At 36.2% G+C, this 22504-nt stretch overlaps 2 protein-coding genes across 2 annotated transcripts in view; one reads left to right on the plus strand and one right to left on the minus strand.

Moving 5' to 3' along the window:
- The window catches only part of LOC130051081 (ADP-ribosylation factor-like protein 5B), a 21630-nt gene extending 17257 nt beyond the window's left edge, over positions 1-4373 (plus strand). Inside the window, exon 6 of the mRNA XM_056152394.1 lies at positions 317-4373. Within this exon, the coding sequence (XP_056008369.1) occupies positions 317-365 (49 nt within the window). The 3' untranslated portion in view covers positions 366-4373. The remainder of the gene's footprint in view (positions 1-316) is intronic.
- Positions 4374-9094: 4721 nt separating this feature from the next.
- Positions 9095-20412, minus strand: LOC130051083 (uncharacterized). Its single transcript, XM_056152396.1, has 6 exons — positions 20203-20412; positions 18485-18585; positions 15475-15656; positions 12217-12318; positions 11140-11755; positions 9095-9331 (listed from the first exon to the last, which is right to left on the minus strand). Exons 2-6 carry the CDS (start codon positions 18500-18502, stop codon positions 9194-9196), a joined length of 1056 nt encoding a protein of 351 aa, XP_056008371.1. The 5' UTR covers positions 18503-18585; positions 20203-20412; the 3' UTR covers positions 9095-9193.
- Between the last annotated feature and the right edge of the window lie 2092 nt (positions 20413-22504).

Raw genomic sequence — 22504 nt, forward strand, 5'->3', positions numbered from 1 at the left:
CTGAGGAATAATAGGACTAAGGCGACTCCTGTGAGAATTGACCTCTTGTTATATGAACAAGCTAGCTCAGGTGAGCATTGTTCCATGTATGTGGATCTTGTGCTTTTACCTTTTTAAACAGTATAAACAAGTTGCATTGTGATGATGATTTTCAATCTGTTTTCAATGCAAATGGTATAATGCAATGGAGTGAATTAGAAGTTGCTGTTGTGAAATTTCTGGTAAAGGTTATGTCAACCTTATCATTTTCAAATGAATTTTTGCAATGATGTTAAAACTTTAACCAAATTAAGGCAGACATTGTTTCTATTTTTAGGTTGTATCAAGGTTTGGAGTGGATCACAAGTAAACTTCGGGGGCGGTGACCTCAGCTGTAACATATTTAAACACTACACACTGGTCAAAAGAGTCAAGAGGTCAAAGGTCAGCAGAAAAGGAATGCTGTTTTCTGGTGTAATTGTTCGATTTATGTATTCCTTCCTGACAGTCAAATACAAGTCTCCTCAGGAATCGATGCCAGTGTTTTATTTGAAATGAGCTACAGAAATACCTGTCAGATCATTTGAGATGGTGTTTATTTCCGATGGATTCAGTTTGAGAGAAATTGTCTGACATGTATTGAGTGTGAGATGAATTCAGTTATATGTTTCACAGTGTGTTTGTGTACAGTACCCACTGAAGCCACGTTAGGAAAGAATTACTGTTAATTTTCTCATGTATTTATTTGAAATGTTCAAATTGTCTTATGGTGTAAACATGAGCTATATTGATAGACATGAATGGAAATCAGCAATTGAATGTGTTTAGATACCAGACTTCCCTTCATCTCAGTGATCTGATGAGCTGATGAATGGCTAATTGTTATCATTTCTTTATCACTTTTTAAAAAAGAGAAGTTTTGTGTATTTTTTGTTATTCTAATTGAGTACCAGAATAATCAGTCAGATAGAATGTGAAGAAAGTGAATAATCAGTCCGATAGAAAGTGATTGATCAGTCAGAATGTGAAGAAAGTGATTAATGCCCCGGAGAGTTTTAAAACTTTAATTATTATTCTGCAGGAGTCATTCATGTTGATACCAATGTATTTTTATTTTGTTTTTGGTATGAAAAGCTGATGACAAAAAGAGTTTGCACAGCATTTCTCAATATCCAATCAGAGTGCTGTATGTTCTAGTCCTAATCTACACAGCAAGGGTATTTAATATATCTAACCATGACATCTATTAGAAAAAAAAAATCTGGAGCTTTTATGCATGGAAACTAAATTAAAGGTGATATTTATGTTTTGTCTGTCTTCGTGTCGATCTCCAAGTTTAATCTTAAGTTTGCATGATAGAGGTTTTATTTTTTGGCGGGAATACTCCGTTTGTGAAGCAGACGTGCAAATTCTATTGAAAAACATAGAACTTGAAAGTCATACTATTAGTAAAAGGTCAAAAGGTCAAAAAAATTAGTTCCTTTTACTAAGTAAGGTACATTTCATGTTTGTTGTACTACACATTCCTCAAACTTTATTCTATCCCAAAAAGAAGGTGCCCCATTGAGGCCATGGAATAATCTATTGTTGAATGTACATTGTATCCTTGTTTATCGTTTAAACATTGCTACAGTTTTTTGTTTTCTTGTGAAATGTACATCACATATAATAACATGAAAAGTATTAATTCTAATGTTGCCAAAAGCTTTAAAGTTTGAATGACAAGTGATGCATCATTTACAAATCAGTATATGTGTACCGTGCTTGACAAGTCAGTTTATGTGTACCTTGCTTGACAAGTCAGTTTATGTGTACCCTGATTGACAAATCAGTATACGTGTACCCTGCTTGACAAGTCGGTTTATGTATACCCTGCTTGAAAAGTCAATATGTGTGTACCTTGCTTGACAAGTTGGTTTATGTGTACCCTGCTTGACAAGTCAGTATACGTGTACCCTGCTTGACAAGTCGGTTTATGTGTACCCTGCTTGACAAGTCGATATGTGTGTACCTTGCTTGACAAGTCGGTTTATGTGTACCCTGATTGACATGTCAGTATATGTGTACCCTGATTGACAAATCAGTATACGTGTGCCCTGCTTGACAAGTCAGTTTATGTGTACCCTGCTTGACAAGTCAGTTTATGTGTACCCTGCTTGACAAGTTGGTTTATGTGTACCCTGCTTGACAAGTTGGTATATATGTACCTTGGTTGACATTTTTCATTCAGTAATTGATGGTATGTAAATGTTGCCATGCTTTGAAAATATTGCTATTCTTCTAGGAACAGATGAATTGGGTGCTGTCTTTGAGGGTTTTAAAATTTTACAGGATGGTAAACAAACATATAATACTTGTAGAGTATAAAATATCAGTTTGGACTAGAATTTCTTTACTTAGCTTTTTTTAGAAAAAAAACTTTGTGCCATAGATAAGAACAATTTTGAATTGTAAATTTGTATTCAGAAAACTTATTATAAAACAAGGTAAACACCAATCAGGAACGAAGTGAAGAGAGAGATAGTTGGATTTTTTGTTTGTTTGTTTGTTTGCGTTTGGAACACTGACACTATAGCTTGCGTTGATGACGTTTTCATCATAAACACAGCTATTATGTAGCTAGTTATGCTATTAAAAGCACCTTGTTTTAGTTGTAACTTTATATATACTTGTAGATTTTAGCGACTAGTTAGGGCTTGAACAGAAAGTGAGAGTGTGTCATGAAACCCCCCCCCCCCCTTTTGTAGTAGTAATGAAAGCATGCTGTTGAACTCAGGTTTTTATTAAACTCATCAGGGTTCACCATCATTTTGAGATATCTCGAGATTTATAACAAATTTGAAATGGCCAAATTCATTTTACAGCAGCTATCAAATTTGAAGTTAGGTGACCCGTCCTATTGCAATCACTTTCTGTCTGCTGTTTTGCATATTATAAATGTGACCATTGGATGGTGTAGCAGTCAACATTTTAAATTCTCGATAAGAATATACTGATTCAGAAGTACATGTAACATTTTATTGAAGAATTTATAGGCCTCGCACTTTACCAATGTGCCACAGCATCAGGTGAAAATAGCAGACGAAGTATTCATATGAAGCAAGTGGAAAAGTATGAAAGTTGCCAAACATTTCTAAGGAATGTATACCCTTAATAAGATTAAATTGATATCTTGCATTTTATTTCCTGTTTTTGATGTATAAGTGGTTTTGTTTTTGTAATACATGGAAATTTTTGTGGTATATATAATTGTCAAAAAGTGAGAGAGAGAGAGAAAGAGAGAATGATTTTACTTTGGCTGTGGCTGCCAGAATGATTGTGATCATTAATGTTTGATTTTAATTTTATTTCATACACCAAACAATGTATTGTAGATAAAAATAGAATCAATCATTTAGGTGCATCTCCTCGAATCTGTACAGTTTGGACTTAAATTTTTTTTCACATATTCATATAATGTGTTTTGTGAATGGGAGGTTGGCCCGTCTCTGTGTTCAGGTCTTAGCATGATGTTCACCCTTGCACTCTGAAAAGCCAGTACTTTGTTAAATATTGTCACTTCAATTTTAATTATGACTTGTTGTTAAATATTGGTGCATTGTTTATGTTATAATATGTATATTTGATATCGTTTTATCCTCATAAATTACTTTGTGAAAAGCACCAAGCAAAGTTAAAAGTTTGCTTTCAACCTGTCATACACATGCGTTTTACTGGCCAGGTATGCAACCTATGGCATATTTTCAATTTTGCTTTGTTGTAATATAACTAATAACAGAATTAACACAACAGCATTTTTTTTTCCTTTTTACAAAATCATAAATCATACATAACAAATTTACTTTAAAAAATATATCCCATCTTTCCAGAATTGTGGAATGAAATACGGGTGACTATATTGCAACTAGCAGTGTCTACACATGCATGTCATAGACATTACACTTATTATTTTTTGGTAAAAAAAATAAATATATATGTTTTTTTTATTGCACAAGTTGAACAACTATCTATTAATATCGGAGTATTTTTATGTACATTTTCCTGTTTCAAACCAAGGTCCATATATTTTTTTTAAAAAACAAAATTCTACGTCTGGCTTGTGACAGTACATGTACCTTTAGCCACGTTTTACTTTTCATTGCTTATCTAGAAGCAGTCAAACTGGATCAAATAACACCCATAGGTTGAAGCTCTCTACTTGTGCAAAGCTGCAAGGGCCACTGAAGGAAGAGGCATTTTTACAGACGTATATTTTTATATGATGTGTATGTACATGCTTTTATGAGATTTTGTGAAAGAAATTGTATGGTGCAACACATGAAAGGGGTGATTGTATATTAAGTAATTAGCATATTATAGAAAGAGCTGTAATGTAATAAAATTTGTGGAATGTATATCTGGTTGTCGTCTGTTTTGGAGTTTTGGACAAGGTTGTTCATAAACTTCGATGCAGTTTATAGAAGTTATGACATAATCTGCCCCAAGTTTAGTTATAACCCAATAACAAGTATCACCTGATCAGTATGGTTTTAACTAGAGGGAAAATTAATTTTTATGCCCCAAAGATCGAAGGGCATATTGTTTTTGTCCTGTCTGTCATTCTGTAATTCTGTCTGAAACTTTAACCTTGCTAATAACTTTTGAACAGTAAAAGATAGAGCTTTGATATTTCACATGAGTATTACTTGCGACATGACATTTCCGTGGGTACCAACATTTTTTACCTTGAAGTTTGACCTACTTTTTTGAAAACTTTAACCTTTGCTAATAACTTTTGAACAGCAAGAGCTAGAGCTTTGATATTTCACAAGAGTATTCCTTGTGACAAGACCTTTCCGTTGGTACTAAACCTTTTGACCTTGACATTTGACCTACTTTTAATTTTTTTTTTACATTGGTCATAACTTCTAAATGGTAAGTATTAGAGCTTTCATATTGTACATGAGCATTTCTTGTGACAGGGTCTTTCTACTGGTACCAAGATATTTGTCCGTGTGACATTGGCCATCTTTGGAATTGGCCATTATCGGGGGCATTTGTGTTTCACAAACACATCTTGTTTATATATACATATACTAGCGGAAAAAAGAAACTGCATTATTTAATATATGAAAAATAACAATGAACAAATTTTATTTTTTGTAATACTGTTAACAAATGTATTCGTTACAATATTTCATAATCCATTAATGTTAACGTCGAATAACGTCAATTTCAGCACACTCGAAAGACACTGGTATTCGAACTTGAATTAACAAAGTTAATAACGCGTGTGACGATCATTTACATTCACGCATGCTTGACAACGGCGTCTCATTGATGCCACTAAAGTGTTCAGAAATGCTTGAAGGATGTTGTTCCAGATGTTGTTTAAAGCCTGGCCTAAATCAGCCAATGTCACTGGCTGATTTGGTAAACGGCGTAGACGTCGTTCCATTTCATCCCAGACGTGCTCGATCGGCGATAAATGGGGGAAACAGCTGGCCAAGGCAAGACATCGACATTCTGTTGAACAAAAAAGTCCCTGACTACACGTGCAACATGTGGCCTTGCGTTTTCTTGCTGCAGAGTGATGTGATTTTGTTGTCTCTGTATGAAAGGTATCACATGGTGCTGAATAATTTCGTCTCGATAGCGTACGCCGGTGAGATTTTCAATGACAATTTGTAAAGGGGTCCTTCCACGTGCTGCTATTCCACCCACACCATAACGCTACCTCCACCGAATTGTCGACGTTGCACAACATAAGCGTCCTGGTACCGCTCCCGAACGCGACGATACACTCTACAACGGCCGTCACTGCTATCCAAATGAAATCTGTGAACAGAACATTGGCCCAGTCCTGTATTCTGAATCGCAGATGTCGTCTGCACCACGTTAGTCTAGCGATGCGATGACGTTGAAGCAGTATTGGACGTCTTGGTCTGATGTTGTGCTCGCGCAGACAATTACGCACTGATTGGTCGAAGTCCAGGAATGCTACGAGCAGTCAAACTTGCTGTCTGGAAACGATTTCTCAGGTGCACAAGTCTAATGTGGTTGTCCTGTCGACGCGACGTCACACGAGGACGCCAAGAATGTGGTCGATCCCGAGTGTTACCAGATTGTTGGAAACGTGTCCATAATGACTGGATGGTGTTCCGATGAACTCCAAAGTGTCTTGCTACGATATTTTGTGCCATTCCAGCTTGAAGCATCCCAACAGCACGATTACGTTGGTTTCCGCTAAGTCGTGGTAGGACAGAAGGGTAAATTTTGTCAAAACTAAAGTGCTTTCGTTAACGAATAGTGTCCAAACAAACCTTTTACACTTCTTACTCCAAACAGTATTGGCCAGTAAAACTCGTGCGTACGAACACTTCAATAAACAACATGTGTTCACTAACATGAAAAAGTCCGTGCATCTGAGTCGGGTACTATCCGATATTGTTAAAAAACATCACCTTTATCGATTGTTTAGATTTTATAAATATAAACAATAAATATATAAAAATTATACTAAATTTTATATTGCACAGTTTCTTTTTCCCGCTAGTATACATATACATGTATAAAAACATGTGGAGCATTTTACTTCATTAATTAGGAGCCCTCGACCCTTTCCTCTACTTACTGAACAATGAAATGAATATGTATTTTAGGTGCAAGTCAATGCTGAAGAGGAGAGAATCCTACAGTAAAGGAAAGGCAGTATAAAATCGGAAATATTAGCTGTGTGTTTAAAACGAAGTATTCTGTTATGGGTCTGTAGTATAACAGAGAGAGAGAGGGGGGGGGGGGGGGGACACGCGTTTTCTGTCACACATGCCTTCGCCCCCCCCCCCCCCCCCCCCCACCCCCACCACCCAAATGCATTTAATAAGAAAACATCCACCTGACCCAGAGGAAAGATTTTATGTTATCCATACTATGAAGTTCCATTTACAGTGTATCTCGGAAATAATCCCGTGAGGACCGAATAAGTCCTTGGTACCCCTTGCTTGTCGTACGAGGTGACTAAATGGGGCGGTCCTGCGGATGAGACTGCAAAAACCAAGGCCCCGTGTCACAGCCGGCCTGTTGTGGCATAATAAAGATCCCTCCCTGCTCAAAGGCTGTATACGCCGAGCATTATAGGCCTAAATTTTGCAGCCCTTCACCGGCAATGGTGACGTTTTCATATGAGTGAAAAATTCTGAGTGGGATGTTAAACAACATTCAATCAATCACCTCGGATTGTATTGACATTTCTAACAAGATGTACAGAAAACCTGAATTGCCTTTTTCTTTTGCCATGTTATCAGAATTATAAAATGACTTGTCAAGGGTGGCTATAGCTGCAGCACTGTAGCTCTCTCTGAAAAATATTGAGACATATTAGTGATCTCTGATCTCGCCCAATATTTTTTCAAAGAGCTACAGTTCTGCAGCTAGGGTGGCTAGAGAGAGTCAATTATAATCATGACTTTGGGTTTTCTGAGACAAAGAGAAAAGAAACAAACTGCACTAGATGAATGTGAGGCTCAGGTAATTCAGTAGGACTTACAGATGAGGAAATGTCGTTGTGTGAGGCATTGCTCAGAGATGAGAAAATAGGTTTCAGGACAATTCGCCCCCAGGATAGCTCGCCCCTCTGAGGACGATATTTTCTAAATGCTGGATAACTCGCCATCAAGACAACTCGAAAATATCTTTGTTGTGTGAGGTTCTGGTAATTCAGTAATATTTAAAAGACGAGGACATTTTGTTGTTTGATGCTTTGGTTAAGGAGATGAGAAAAATAATATCGTTGTTGTATTGGGCTTTGGTTATTCAATATGACTTTTGAAATGAGGAAATGTCGTATGGGGCTCTGGTAATTCATTTGTACTTAGAGATGAGGAAATGATATTTCTTAACTTTTTTCTTATCGACGACTTCGAGTTTTGTTAACTGACCACGTAGTTCGGGGAGCCATGTTACGAAAGGTCTTACGACTTGAGATCAATACTGAATTCAATTAATGTTGAACTTTAAATTCAAAATTTTAAATTGGTTTCATATCAAAAGAATAACAATTACATAAAATGATATTTTGACAACCTTTTAACGGAAATATGTTACACGTATTAGAATACTGGTACATGCACATATATTTGTCATAATACCATTTCGTGAAATGGACCAGTTATCAATCTCATAACTCCTATAATTAAGTATAATACAAAATAGAGAGTTGTGCAAACACGGACCCCTGGATATACCAGAGGTAGGACCAGGTGTCTTGTAGGAGTAAGGATCTCCTGTTGAACGGTCACACCCGCAGTGAGCCCTATATCTTGATCAGGTAAATGGGAGTTATCTGTAGTCAAAATCAATACATGTGTGCCAAGAACGGACTAACAATCTGTTCTCTGTTACGAACGAAGCTGTATCCTGGAACAGATAGTCAAACATTTACCAGGGACCTTTTCGTCGGGTTAGGGTTATGACCAACTGTATGCTCAGAAGCATCCTTTGTGCTAAGTATCGACTTCCACAAAATCCCTGGATCTGTTACAAAATTGTAGCCATGAAAAAAAAAATTATATTGAATATTTACAAGTGAATTTGATCAAATTCTCAAGAAAGCGTACCTGTAACACATAGATGACAAACTCAATGATCTTTGAGAAACTTTGTTAAGATCCATGTGGCTGATCACTAAGCTTGATTACTTCGAAATGAAACATCGGGACAAAAGATTAGACAGCCATTGTTTACATACACCATTTTAAAAGTACCTCCTTTTACGAGTTGGAAAACCTATAGTGTTAAAATGATAAAATTGCTTGTTTGATGCAATACATCCCAATTAGAATTTTCCATGCACTCGTAACATTATGAGTCTGTCACCAGCTGTAGGTTAAGTGCCACAAATATTGACTTATGCTTGACATTCAAGGCCATAGCAGTGAGGGTTTGAAAGTTTATCTGTGACACGGGAACTGCGATTTTTAGAGTCATTTCTGGAAGACCTGTGACTTTCGCTTCTACATGCAACGCCGGGTGTTTAGCGACGGAACAGTCACCTATACCTATATGTTATAAACATTTTCAGTTACTCAGTTGTATTAACAAGATTAAGATTCAAATTAAAAAAAAAGATATCAACATATTTCAAAAGCATACACTAAATATTTATGATTCACATTCTTTCCGTATATATACAAAATATTAATGGCATTAATATATTGTCACGTGACGATCAATGACGTCAGTTGAGATCATTGCGCGTCATCCAAGATCCTTCCATTACCCATCCTAAGGATAACCTCTTCACCGTCTTCTCCATTCTGTAACGCTGTTTATTGTTACCTTTCACTTCACTATCTAGGGACTTGCAATCTTTAATCTGAAATTATATCAAAAGATTCAAAATATGTGTAGCATTACACTCATATATTATCGCCCGCAGGACCGATCTGTTTGTGATTTAGTTTAAAAAGTGCGTATGTGGAAATGAGAAATTATTCTTTATTAGTAACGTTTATAAAAGTTCTGAATAAAAAAAACCTTTTAAAAATGTTTATCAAATATACATGTAGTATGTTTTGATTGATGTTATTGATGCGATTCATTTTTATTTATTATTAATAAGATTTTATTAATTTACGATTTTATACACAGTTTATGCAAAAAGTAATCCCCGGAATGGCAGTGTGTAATATATAGAAGCAACACTAAATATCAGACTCCGGGTATCTATAAAATAAAGAAAAGTTCCTTTAGGTTCAATAGGTTGCAGCTACAAATATCTACCAATATCATTAACATATTGTCAAATTCGCAGCCAAAATAAACCTAAAACTTGAATTAAAACTTATTTATGGAAAGCACATACAAAAATTTCCCGATGATGATTTTTAAATGTGATTTACGCGGACACCAATTGAGCTACTGCACAAACCAAACTTGTGAAAGAAAAATCACGTGATCGGCATTCGGTTGTGTGGTAGTAACTCAACAACTAATTAGCTTTCAAATTTTGCTGACCATTAGAAATACCTTAGTCAAGAATTATAAACATTAATGAATGTAGCAAAATTTGAAAATTTTCAGCTCAAACTTTGTCCATGTCCCTTTTTAAAACCCATACATTTATTTTTCTTGCGGAAGTTTAACACGCTTAACCGTTCTGATAACCAATTAATTAATCGGCATATATCGGAGAATAATGGACGCGGTATTTCTTTTATATCTACAATAACTATCATTGTAGACTGTATGAATTTGCATTTGTATTGCATAATTTCCATTTATATTGTAAACTTTTCGTTTGTGTTACATGTAATATATATATTTTTATTTGTATTGTATGTTTCATTTGTATTGTATGATGCTATCCCACAAGATAAACTGGTCCCCTATTTTCGTACAGGACTAGTTAAAGATCGAATTGATTGATTGAATATTGTTTAACGTCCCTCTCGAGAATATTTCACTCATATGGAGACGTCAACACTGCCGGTGAAGGGCTGCAAAATTTAGGCCTATGCTCGGCGCTTAAGGCCTTTGAGTAGGGAGGGATCTTTATCGTGCCACACCTACTGTGACACGGGACCTCGGTTTTTGTGGTCTCATCCGAAGGACCGCCCGATTTAGTCGCCTACTACGACAAATAAGGGGTACTGAAGACCTATTTTAACCCGGATCCCCACTGGACGACCAGTTAAAGAAGACGCTAATAAGTGAGATAAACTTCAGTAGAATCCGCATGTAGGTTAATAGTAGTTATGGGAAAAGTATAGTCTATGGCGTGATAATCGAACCTTGATTTAAATGAACAATCCTTCGGATGCAATGCAAATGTAAAATAATACAATACAAATGAAACATATTTGCAATATAAGTAAAAATTATACAATGCAAACGAAAAATCATAAAGTACAAAATGAAATTCATACAACACAGATGGAAAATATAAGATGCAAATGAGAAATATACAATACAAATAAAAGTTATACAATACAAATGGGTTTTCTACAATACATATGGGGGGGGGGGTGTGTGCAAATGGTAAGGATCAAACATTGCAACGTTTTTAAGTATCCTAGAAAATCGAAAGACTATGTACAACTCTAACAGTTTGAATTAAACATTGAAAACAAATATACATAGACCATAGTCGATGAAAAAACAGTAGCAGAAATATATTTTCACCTGATTTGAAAAACGTCTCCATCTCTCCCATCGCTTTTGTGTCAATTTTTGGTTACAACCGGGTTCTTTGAGTAGGTATTTAAGAATTTCGGAATCTGGCGCTACTGTTTGGTTCGGGCTGTGTTGCTGATAGTGGTGTTCACTGATGTGTAAACACTCTGGCAGAGGTAATCTGTGAATCCACGTGGATTCTTTTTTCTTCTCCGAATTACTCTTCCCAAAAACTCGGATAAATCGAAACTGCAATTTCAGAAGCGGAAGAATCTCAATTTGTTTTCCAGGAATCGTTGAAATACGACCGGAGAGTTTAGTTTCGGCGCGGGTTTTGAGTAACGCCAAGACGGCGCTGTTTCTTAGGATTAGACGGTCCATTACTTCTCCGTCAAGAGAGTAAAAGACACACTCCTTGGAGCAAACAGCACGGAAAAGCGAAGTGGAGAGATTTAAGATAACCTCTATGTCATGAATTATATCCCCTTCTGAAATTTCACAAAGCTCCACTCCGTGCTCTGCGGTTGACAAACCACTCTTTTTCTTCATGCACGCTATTTCTGGCCTCTGAATAACGTGATGCTCGCAGATATTTTGTAACTTTGTAGTCTTTGATACGCGGTGTCTACGAAGAGAGAGAGAGAGAGAAAAATGCATGCAATATATATATGCTTTTAATTGTAGTCTAAATTCCGAATGGGTGAAAACAATTCGAGCGTTCAACTATGGCCAACTAAACATGAAACATAGAAGAGGTCAACAGTGTTCAACTGCACAGAAAATATAGAGCGTTTAACTATGGTCAACTAGACATGAAAAAGAGGAGCACTGAACATGGATCAACTGGTGTCCATTTATGCAAATGAGTTGACCGCTCCCTCATTTGCATGACAAAAATTCAACTAAGGGTCACTTATTGGTCAAGTGATTGTCAATGAATCATCAACTGAATACTCCCATTGAATTCTAATTGATTTTTTTTCGTATGGGAAAATTGAAACAAACGTTGCGGGAGGGTACTGAATGACGTCACCATATATTTAGATGGCACATGTTATTATATGAAGTCATACACATTGTAATTACTCGAAATCAACTGGAGTTTTCTTGCTCATTTCAACTGCATCGAATATCGCTGGGTATTGTTTCTTGTGCAAATCCGGCACCACGGATAGGTGAGCTTTTCCTCTACAAAAAATAACACTTTACATTTAATTCAAACATTGAACTTTTGTATGAATGAACATGCATTGAAAGTGATAGGAATGAATAATGATATACAATATGATAAAATTATGATTTCGTATTACCGATTACGCTAAAATGCGACCACTCAGTAATATGTGTAACTCTTCAGTAATTGAGCACGTTTACCCAATACTGGAACCTCATTGGCTGCATCGTCGGAAACCCATGACTGATTACACTTCGTTCCTCTCTCCATCATCCGTGGGTCCGCTCATTCCTACTCGCTCATTCTCATGAATAATTCATGTGGCAATTTGATTGGGCGCTCATCCTATACCCTGAGCGAATTTGTCCAATCAACAAGACGCTCTCAGCCCAATTTCGGTATACAATTCTTGTGATAACAAAGTTAGATTGATGCTACCTTTAAAAACAGAAGAGTTCCGTTACTACAACGATTACTTTGATTGGATGATAATTTTAAATATTCATTCATGAGAACGAGCGAATAGGAATGAATGGATCCACGGGTGATGGAGAGAGGAACGAAGCGTAATCAGTCGTGGGTTTCCGACGATGCATGGGCTGTAGCTCAAATAACAACTGGAAATTCGTAACAAGACACAAGTTTGTGTAAATATTAATCACATGTTGTTAGTACAACTATTTATGTGCGACAAAAATTAATCTCGCCCATAAAACAGATATGTAGCTTTTCTTTCCGTAAAATTCTGTAGCGGATAGTATAAGAGGGAATTTATACTGCCTTGCTAGAGAGCTAGCTTTTCTAGTGATGTGGTAGAGTCTCTCTCTTGATCACGCAAGTTAAACAACGGCGAGCGTGATCAGCACTTGGCTGGGTGACCGCTACACATTACAATTCAATGGCTTGAATATATACAAAATGTAGATTTACCCACTCAATTGGATTTTATATGTACATGCAGTCATTGGATGCTTGAAATGTGAACAAAGAATATGTATTATAAAGTTTGGTGTAATTACTAATTACATAATTACTTCTTAGTATATTCAGCACATAATTATTAGCTGAATGTAAACTTCGAAGTATATTAGTTTTTAATTAGATAAATGTGTGTATTTGGAATGTTGCTTGTTACTTTATTCTGTACCATTCACACCTTTCTTATCTGCGTGTGTATTCTTAGAACAAGAGGCTTTTATTCTTTACCATTCACACCTTTCTTACCATATTACACGTGTCTGTTCATTCTGTAAGACTGTGCAATAAGTAAAAAAAAAAATATGGACACTTTTACAATTTGCTTAATCTTATCGGACATTCTTTATCCAATATATCAGAGAATGAATACAAAAAGAGGCTGACGTCACAACGATGATTTTAACACGACATCTCTGTATATTACGTCATACATATGTTGTATTGTTATACGGTAACAGAAAGACCGCTATAATTATTGATCTTGAATTTTAAACAGTTCAATGTCCTGGTCACGAATTAATGTATTATATGTAATACATAATTTAGTCTTATTTCAGCTTTTGCAAGGAAACTAAGATAATGACTTTCTATACATTCTGTAATTAAAAGAAGACATTTCGTGAGTTTGAGATCTAAAGGTCAAAGATCAATGTCACAAATAGGTCTTTCCCTCCATTTTCTGTCCTTAAGCAGGGGAGGCATAACTTCTCCGATTCATCGTGTTTTGATTTGTTTCATCGGATCACTGACAAAATATCTATCAACTTCCAATATTTATGTAGCAATATTCCATTATCACCTGCATAATTATGGTGCTTATATCTCTCAACTGATTCGATACGCAAGAGCTTGTTCTGCGTATGATCAGTTTTCAAATCGAGGCAGGCTACTGACAAACGAGTTGATGTTATAGGGATTTTAGCAGTCTCGTTTAAAGTCAGCATATCGCAATTTCTTTGGTTATCATAACGATCTAGTTTGCCATTACAATCTGTCATTGGGTCAAATGCTGTCTGACGTGTTTCGTTATACCATTAATCACTTGTCACCAAGGCAACATAGGAAAATGAGAACACGAGACCGGGTCCACGAGATGACATGAGCCGACCAAGGTCGTGCAGCGAGGGTTCTCATTTTCCCATGTTGAACTGATCACGGGTGGATATAGAAATAATCCCAAACTGACATATATATCCTGCATTTGTAACACGCATTTAGATTTCTACCCTACCTGCGTGTCGTCAATCATTTCAAGCTCTACCGTGGACGTGGGATTTTGCACCGAATTATAATACAGAAGACAATTTAAATGATCTTTTCATTTTAGAAATAGAAAAATGGTTTATTACAAAAAAAATAGTATAATTCTACGTCTGATAAAAGTCGTTGGTCTACCTCTGTAACGTTATATTTAAACCATCTCGGTCTTGCATAGTTGTTTACAACAGAGATCCAGACATGACGCAAATTGTGCACAAAAAATGATGACGTAGTGTCTGCACAACCACACTTTGTCTATCGGAAGTCTACGTAAGATTGGAGTTTGATTCAGACATAATCATTGTTTTTACAATCTTATTTCTTATCAATTCGTTAGCTGTCAAATTCAGCGGTCATTAATGATAATGTCCGGTGAATATTATGCACGTGCATTGATTCTGATGTCATTATTGATAATATTAAATGACCGGTCAATATTATGCACGTTCAGTGATTCAGAGGTCATTATTACAGTAAACACTATTTAAAACAATGCATTTTGATGCCATTATTGAATTTCAAAGGCTTCCCATCAGCCAATCAGATTTAAGAATTGGTAATAGAGTTATGGTAAACCAATATATTGTTTGATCGTTCTTTGCACACTGATTTGGACTACGGTTTACTCCGTTTACAGAGTATCTGATCAAGATATAGGGTTCAGGGCGGATGTAACCGGTCGAGAAAAGATGTTTACTCCTCCTAGGCACCTGGTCCCACCTCTGGTATATCCAGGGATCCGTATTTGTCTTACTCTTGATTCTATATACCTTAAATGGGAGATGTGACATTGATCACTGTTTGTTGTCTTCACCTTTTCATGTACCACGTACAGATGACGGATAAAAGTTAGTAATTTCATTATAAAAGATGTTCTGATAAATTAATAAAGAATCAATGGCTTGCATTGTTTCACATGTAATGTTACATACTTGACAAGAAAATGGAGACCCGTGACGTCACTTCCTTGGTGGAAAGGACATTGCCGTGGGTAAAAAACGTGCTTTTTAATTGCAGCTGCAAGATCTTCCTGCTGTGCTTCTGTCCACTTCACAAAGAAAGGATGAGTCTTGACAAACAGCCTTCTCCTCAATAGCTCGTTATGTTGGTGGGACTGTTAAGGTAGTGATTGCATGAGTCATTGAAAATTAATGAATCTACGAATTTTTTTGAGTTTTACATATTTTGTAGTTGACAGTATCTGTAACTCATTATGAAAGTATCATATATGGTTTTCACGGAAATTGTGACGCTACGGTTGTCATAGTAACCCCTCTTGTCGATTTTCCGTAATAAATGGTACAGGTATTTCGGATGGTGTTTAAAAATGATACAAAAGGGGTAAGTGATACAAATTTTATATCAAATTGACGTTAAAGCCTTAAACAAGATATAATGTGTATTAATACATGTATGTCCATTTATTTTCATATGAAGTAGAAGCAGGGCTGTTTATGAGCAATTTCGCAACTGTAAGATGACAATTATTCACCAAAGCAGACATATTTTCACCCCCTGAGAAATAAATGACCAATGATTTTTTTAAAAATATGTTTTAACATATGTTAGTAGGAATTTTTCCTGAAAGTATGAATATTGATTTTCAGCTATGAACACTATAGTTACCCCCAATCGTAACTACTCGGCTATTTCCGTAACCGGTTACAGAAAATGACGAGCGCGTGATCCGATTGTAGTTACCCCCTGCCCTTCCTTACATAAATGCTGTAGGTGATAATTACAATAAACATGCATCTTACATGCATTTATTTCAACTCGTATTAAAACTATAAAAATGTTTTGATGTTTATTATTGAATTTATTCCACATACAATGAAAGTATTGTTGCTCTGGAGAGGTTTTTGTCACTTTCTGTTTGAAATTACTTGTATATTCATGCTCTGGAAGTGGATGTTGAAAATGCGGGAAATGTAACCCATCCGATGTAAACTGTGCATTGTGACGTCGATACCTGCAACGTCTTTATTTTTTTTTTCTCCTTTCAAACCAAGCGATATCAAACAACAACACTTTCTTATTTTTTATATTATAAGAAATAACTGAAATAATTGAGAAAAAGATATTAACAGCAAGTGCTGCTTTTCAGAATACACACTTTTTGATTTCTCTTAACATCCACGTTACATTGTAGCATTTTAGATTTATGTGCACTAACACTATATACATGTACATGTTATGAAATTCATAGCATTATATATTATGATTTTAATACGCCTAGTATATTAAATATACGTGCTATATGACTGAAAATTAACAAGGAGGGGGGGGGGGTATATATATCATACAGACGTAGGGCCTAATGACTATTATTTAAAAGGTAATTAAAACATAAGGGGTTTTTCATTTGTATTGTATTTTATTTGCATATTTCTAAACATATTTTCACTTTATCCTGTGTTTGGTTATAGCTGACAAGTCTTTGTTTCCATCGTCTGTCATTATTACTGATGGTTTAACGCTTGACGTATTCCGGAATTGGAAACGAAAATGGTCTCTTTTTAGATACTACATGAATAAACCACGTGATACCTTGCAATCACTACAAAAGTAATCATATCATAAGTACTATCATTATTTCGATGAGATTTTGATAAAGCATATTTATGATGCAATCTAATTAGAATCAGAATTCTTAGATCCGCGCCGTACACTCTGCGTAAGAAGATTGTGAGCATATCCTAGGATCTCATTTTAATTAGATTGACTTATGATGACAAAATACGTTTCAGTTTGTTTTTAATTTTCAGCACGGTATTCCTTTTTGTCATCTTAATTCTACCCTTGTTATCAAGTAAACAGGGGTGGGTGGGCGTTAGTTAATATCAAAGGTTATTTGAACAAGAGATGTTTGTAAAACATATATGCCCCCATGGTGCAAAATTGAAAAGGATTATACACATGCATCATTTAATTGATAGTAGTATTGCCAATTCAAAATATTGAGCAGACAATATATTCTTATATCAAGAGTGGATTGACCATGTGACTTACAAATCAATAGGGGTCATCTACCCCTTATTCTGTACCAGTGTACCAAGTTTGGTGTCAATCAAGCAATTAATTCTTAGAATATTAAGGAAACAACATATTACTATGTCCAGTTTAACCCTTCACTTTTGACCATGTGACCTCAAAATCAATAGGGATAATCTTCTCCTGAACATGACCAGTGTACCAAGTTTGATGTCTGTCAAGCAAAGGGTTCTCAAGATATTGAGCGGACAGTGTATTCCTTTGTCAAGTTTGACCCTTGACCTTTAAACATGTGACCTCAAAATCAATAGGGGTCATCTTCTCCTGAAGATGTACCAGTGTACCAAGTTTGATGTCTTTCAAGCAAAGGGTTCTCAAGATATTGAGCGGACAATGTCTTCCTATTTCCAGAATAGATTGACCCTTGACCTTTTCACTTGAAATTTTGACTATGTCAGCACGGTTTGACCTTTTCTACTCATAACCAAACAACATATGAAAAATCATTACGATCAAGTGAATGGTTCTCAAGATATTGAGCTGACAACATGTGGTCTACCGACCGACCGTCATACCGACCCACCGATAGGTGAAAAGCAATATGCCCCTCTTCTTTGAAAGGGGGGGGGGGGGGCATAAAAACGAAATAATGCCATGGGAAGGTTATACATATCAAGACAAGCCGCAGTCACATGAAATATTATAATTTCTAAATTGTTGGCATTCCCACAAATGCGCATCCCTAAATAAAACTTTGTTTCCTGTGTGAGTACTATTAGCTGGAGCTTATCAATAATATAAGTTTGACGTAAAACTTCGTGGTGATACACACAGACGTAAAAGCATTATGATATGGTGTAATCAATAATGACGTCTCCATATAAGTGGAAAATTCTCGAGAGGGTCGTTAAACAATTATATGTAATAATAAAATCAATCAATAAAGACCTTGTCAATCACCAGCATATCTGTCTCTTCCTCTGCGATGATGGACGCCTTGCACCTATACCCAGCACTGTCCAACAAAGCTCCGAACGACTGGCCTGCCTCTGTCAAAATAGTGAAATACGATACAGAACATTGCGCTTTGTTTTTATCGACTATTGTTCACACTTGTCTAATCACTTATTGATTGATAGAATATTGTTTAACGTCACTCTCGAGAATATTTCACTCATATGGAGACGTCACCACAGCCGCATCTTCGCTAGCCAAGGGCTTACGATCCGCTCCGCTTCTAGAAAAGAGGAGTGGATCGTAAACCCTTGGCTAGCGAAGATGCCACAGCCGACGAAGGGCTGCAAAATTTAGGCCTATGATCGGGACTTATGGTCTTTGGGCACGAAGAGATATATTTATCGTGCCACACCTGCTGTGACACAGGACCTCGGTTTTTGCTGTCTTATGACAAGCAAGGAGTATTGAGGATTTATTCTAACCCGGATCCCCACGGGATGTCTTATATGCTAGTACATTATTGTACATATCATATCAAGAACGAATATTGAAAATCGTGAAATCTCTCCAGATTCTTCCTACGGTATCTGTCGTATGAATACGATAAAATCAAAATCAATTAATTTTGAACATACGTAAGATGTCGATTTTCGATCCGTAGATTTCCTCGAATTTCCGTTCATCCACGTGGTCGATATCTACATGGGATGATTTCTCTACGACACTTTGCCTCTTGGTTGCACTTGGAATGCTGGGTAATTTCACACCGGAAGACTCACTTTCCTCAGTTTTCTTGTAGGGTTCTTTGGCATAAACACCGACCGACCCGCGTAGTACCACATAACATCTATTGAGGCATAATTAGAATTTTCGATAATTTGAATAACAACGATTGATCTTAAGGGATCGACTGTCAGAGCCACATTGTTCTTTCTTTATGTTAAACTGTATACGGTGTGACCGTTGAACCGAGCGAAGCATAAAATGGTCATTGGCGTGTCCCAAGTGATAATCATAATTCCGTTAAGTACGATAAATCATAATTCATTTGAAATGTATTTTACTTATGAAATTCCCCTTGCGCTAAACGCCAAGTAACATCTAAATATGAAAGGGGGACATATGAGAATAAATAAAGGATCCGCCTATTCATTTAACAGGGGCCGGAATATAACGGCAGCCGACGTAAACCGTGCATTGTGACGTCACATTTTGCCTCGACTTTTTTCTCTCTTTCAAATCAAACAATTATAAACAACAATTTATCTCATACGTGTGGTGTATATTGAGAGTGAGATAAAGCATTAGCTTTATCACACACCCGTTTGATAAAGCACTTCCGGTCCGAACTACTTTTGACACTGTCCCCGCTTGGATGACATATTTTCTGTGTTTATGCATATCCATGCATGAAATACAGCGTAAAACTTATTATTCTGTATTTATTTAGAATTTCTTTTATAGCAAAATTAAATCATAATGCAAGTTACCGGCCACAAAAATGCCAACTCGGTCTGTAACTAGGCCTACTCAAAATTACGATCAGAAAACAAAAATATGTGCACACTATTATCATCGACAAGGAATCGACGGCCTACTGGACAAGCCTAATCGAAAGTACCTCGACATGCTGCGGTACCAAGTATTCACAAGCAGTATCTTTTTTCTGGAGCATATTAAATGTAACAAATCTCAACAGCTTTACTTACTAGGCTAGGCCTATTTAAAGTGCCTCAGGATTTCCTCTCGCCCTTAGATCCAAAGAAACTACGTAAATAAAATCCAAATGCACAAACACTTCTACTTTTCATTGTAAACTGTTGAACATTCTAATAACGCTGCATTAAAATATTACTTTCATTGATCGTTATTACACATGTTTATTTCAAAACGACGACGACATCAAACTTTTATGAGAAGGTCAGGCCTTCGTCAAAAAATAAATACTCGGTCAATAGTTGTTACTTTGTTGGAATGGCGAAACCATTATTAATTATAAAATATAATCACTTCTAAAACAATTTTTATCCATGGTTTCTTTAATAAAAATGACCTTTTGTACTGTATATTAATGGTTTATAAGCGCACTATTATTTCCCGCGTAAGGTAGACAGATTAAGCACGACGTCTGACCCACGGATTCAAAACAAATTCAATCAGCTGTTTCTACCATACTGGGGATCATCTCAAAATCAAGTGAAAAGAAGACGTATGAGATAAATAGAACATCTATAATTGCGTATTTTGATATTTGGTTTATCGAACGAGTTGATATGGTGTATTTATTCGCTCGGGTGGCAGGGGACAGTTTCTTTGGTTTTGAAACATGTGGATAGGGGGTATACACCAAAGTCAGATTATGACAGACTAATGAAAAATCATATTTCCCTTTTATGTCCATACTTGTATTTCATATTAGTGTAGTTAATAAATTATGACCCTAACTTACATGTAATCTATAAATACTGGTGCTGGTGCACAAAACATGCTCTGAGCAGGTTCCCCTTTTTTGCTTTGATTTTCCCTCATTTGGGCTAATCCGCACCACCCCCACACCATCACAGTACCAAACATGGGGATTTAGACACTGTGCACAATCAAGAACCCTATCTGCCCTTCTCAAAAATCTACCTCTCATATGGGGCCATCCACCTTCCCTCACAGCTACAGACCTTTTGCTAGACCCTGCATGTTTTCACCGGAATTTCTTCAGCAACTGACCACGTGTCTTAGTTTCGTATTTGCACCCATCTATATGCTAGGAATCATGGTGAAACCTACATGTTGTATATCAACATTTTTACTAAGCACTCAGCTACATTTGACATGCATCCTAAAATTATTGTACACATTTTTACACATGTAATATCACTTCAAATACGGGGTAATTCCATTTTTTGAAAAAGTTGACCGGGCCTATAGTGCGAAACTGTCCCCTGCTACCTCGGCAAGCCTCGCGAATAAATACACCATATCAACTCGTTCGATAAACCAAATATCAAAACATGCAATATAGATATCCTCTATATATCCCGTTTGCAATTTAAAAGACAGTTAAAACTAAACAAAACTAACCAAATTATTCAAAGTGGTAAAAACATAAGCGTATATTTTTATTTAAAGAAATTCGTAAACTCGTTCATCTATTTAGTCGTATTACTCTTTTCCTATTTCATGATTGGCTAAAAACTGTAACAGTAAAAATTATCCCATTTATTTTCAACAAACTAAGTGTTTGAATTACAAATTGCACGTCAGTCTTATATTTTTGGCATTCCAAATAAACACACGAATAACCGTAGAAGCAACTATAACGAATAAAACATTATACATGTACATGTATGTCAGCGCCCATAAGGATCACAAAATTTTCAGTGAACGTATGTAGAGATTATCTCTATTCTTTTGCTGATTTTTTCAATTTTTCTTTTACATACGTGTTATCTTTAGAGCCTTGCTTCGCGGACGGGCATAACTCATTGAAAACTGACAACCAGAATTGGGACCTCCTTAATGCAACGAATAGAGCAAACTATGATTTGAGTTAAATCATGTATTTCACTATAATAGGAATCAACAGAAAACGGAAAATATTTTCGAGCCCCCCCCCCCCCCACCTCCCTCTTCACATATTAAGGTTTATTGATCCGTTGCCTCGTGTTAGTGCGAGGTAACGAATAAAAAAACCTTGACTTGTGACACCCCCCCCCCCCCCCCCCGCTAAACATAAATTCCTTTTCGCAGGTCTTATGAATTGTCATTTAGCAAATTTATACCAGAACTTTTGTTGTTTCACAGGGGAGAGGGAGGCATGTAGGCATATGTTTACAGACCAAAACACAGCGAAAATGCTCACTCTGTGAGAATAAAGTATGAGAAATGAAAATTAACCATTTTTTACTCAATAATATATTTAGCAATTTGACAAATTAAATGGTTATTTATTGATATCTTAAGCAATTTAAAATATATGACGTTTTAAAGCCCAGTTTCAAGGAACATATTTTTCTA

The sequence above is a fragment of the Ostrea edulis genome, chromosome 10 (assembly GCF_947568905.1).
Source record: "Ostrea edulis chromosome 10, xbOstEdul1.1, whole genome shotgun sequence".
Lineage (NCBI taxonomy): Eukaryota > Metazoa > Mollusca > Bivalvia > Ostreida > Ostreidae > Ostrea > Ostrea edulis.

Coding starts and splice junctions, on each gene's coding strand:
- LOC130051083 (XM_056152396.1), bottom strand. Junction 11,756..12,216: donor AAAACTCCAGTTGATTTCGA/GTAATTACAATG, acceptor CTCTCTTCGTAG/ACACCGCGTATCAAAGACTA. Junction 9,332..11,139: donor GGAGACGTTTTTCAAATCAG/GTGAAAATATAT, acceptor ATATAATTTCAG/ATTAAAGATTGCAAGTCCCT.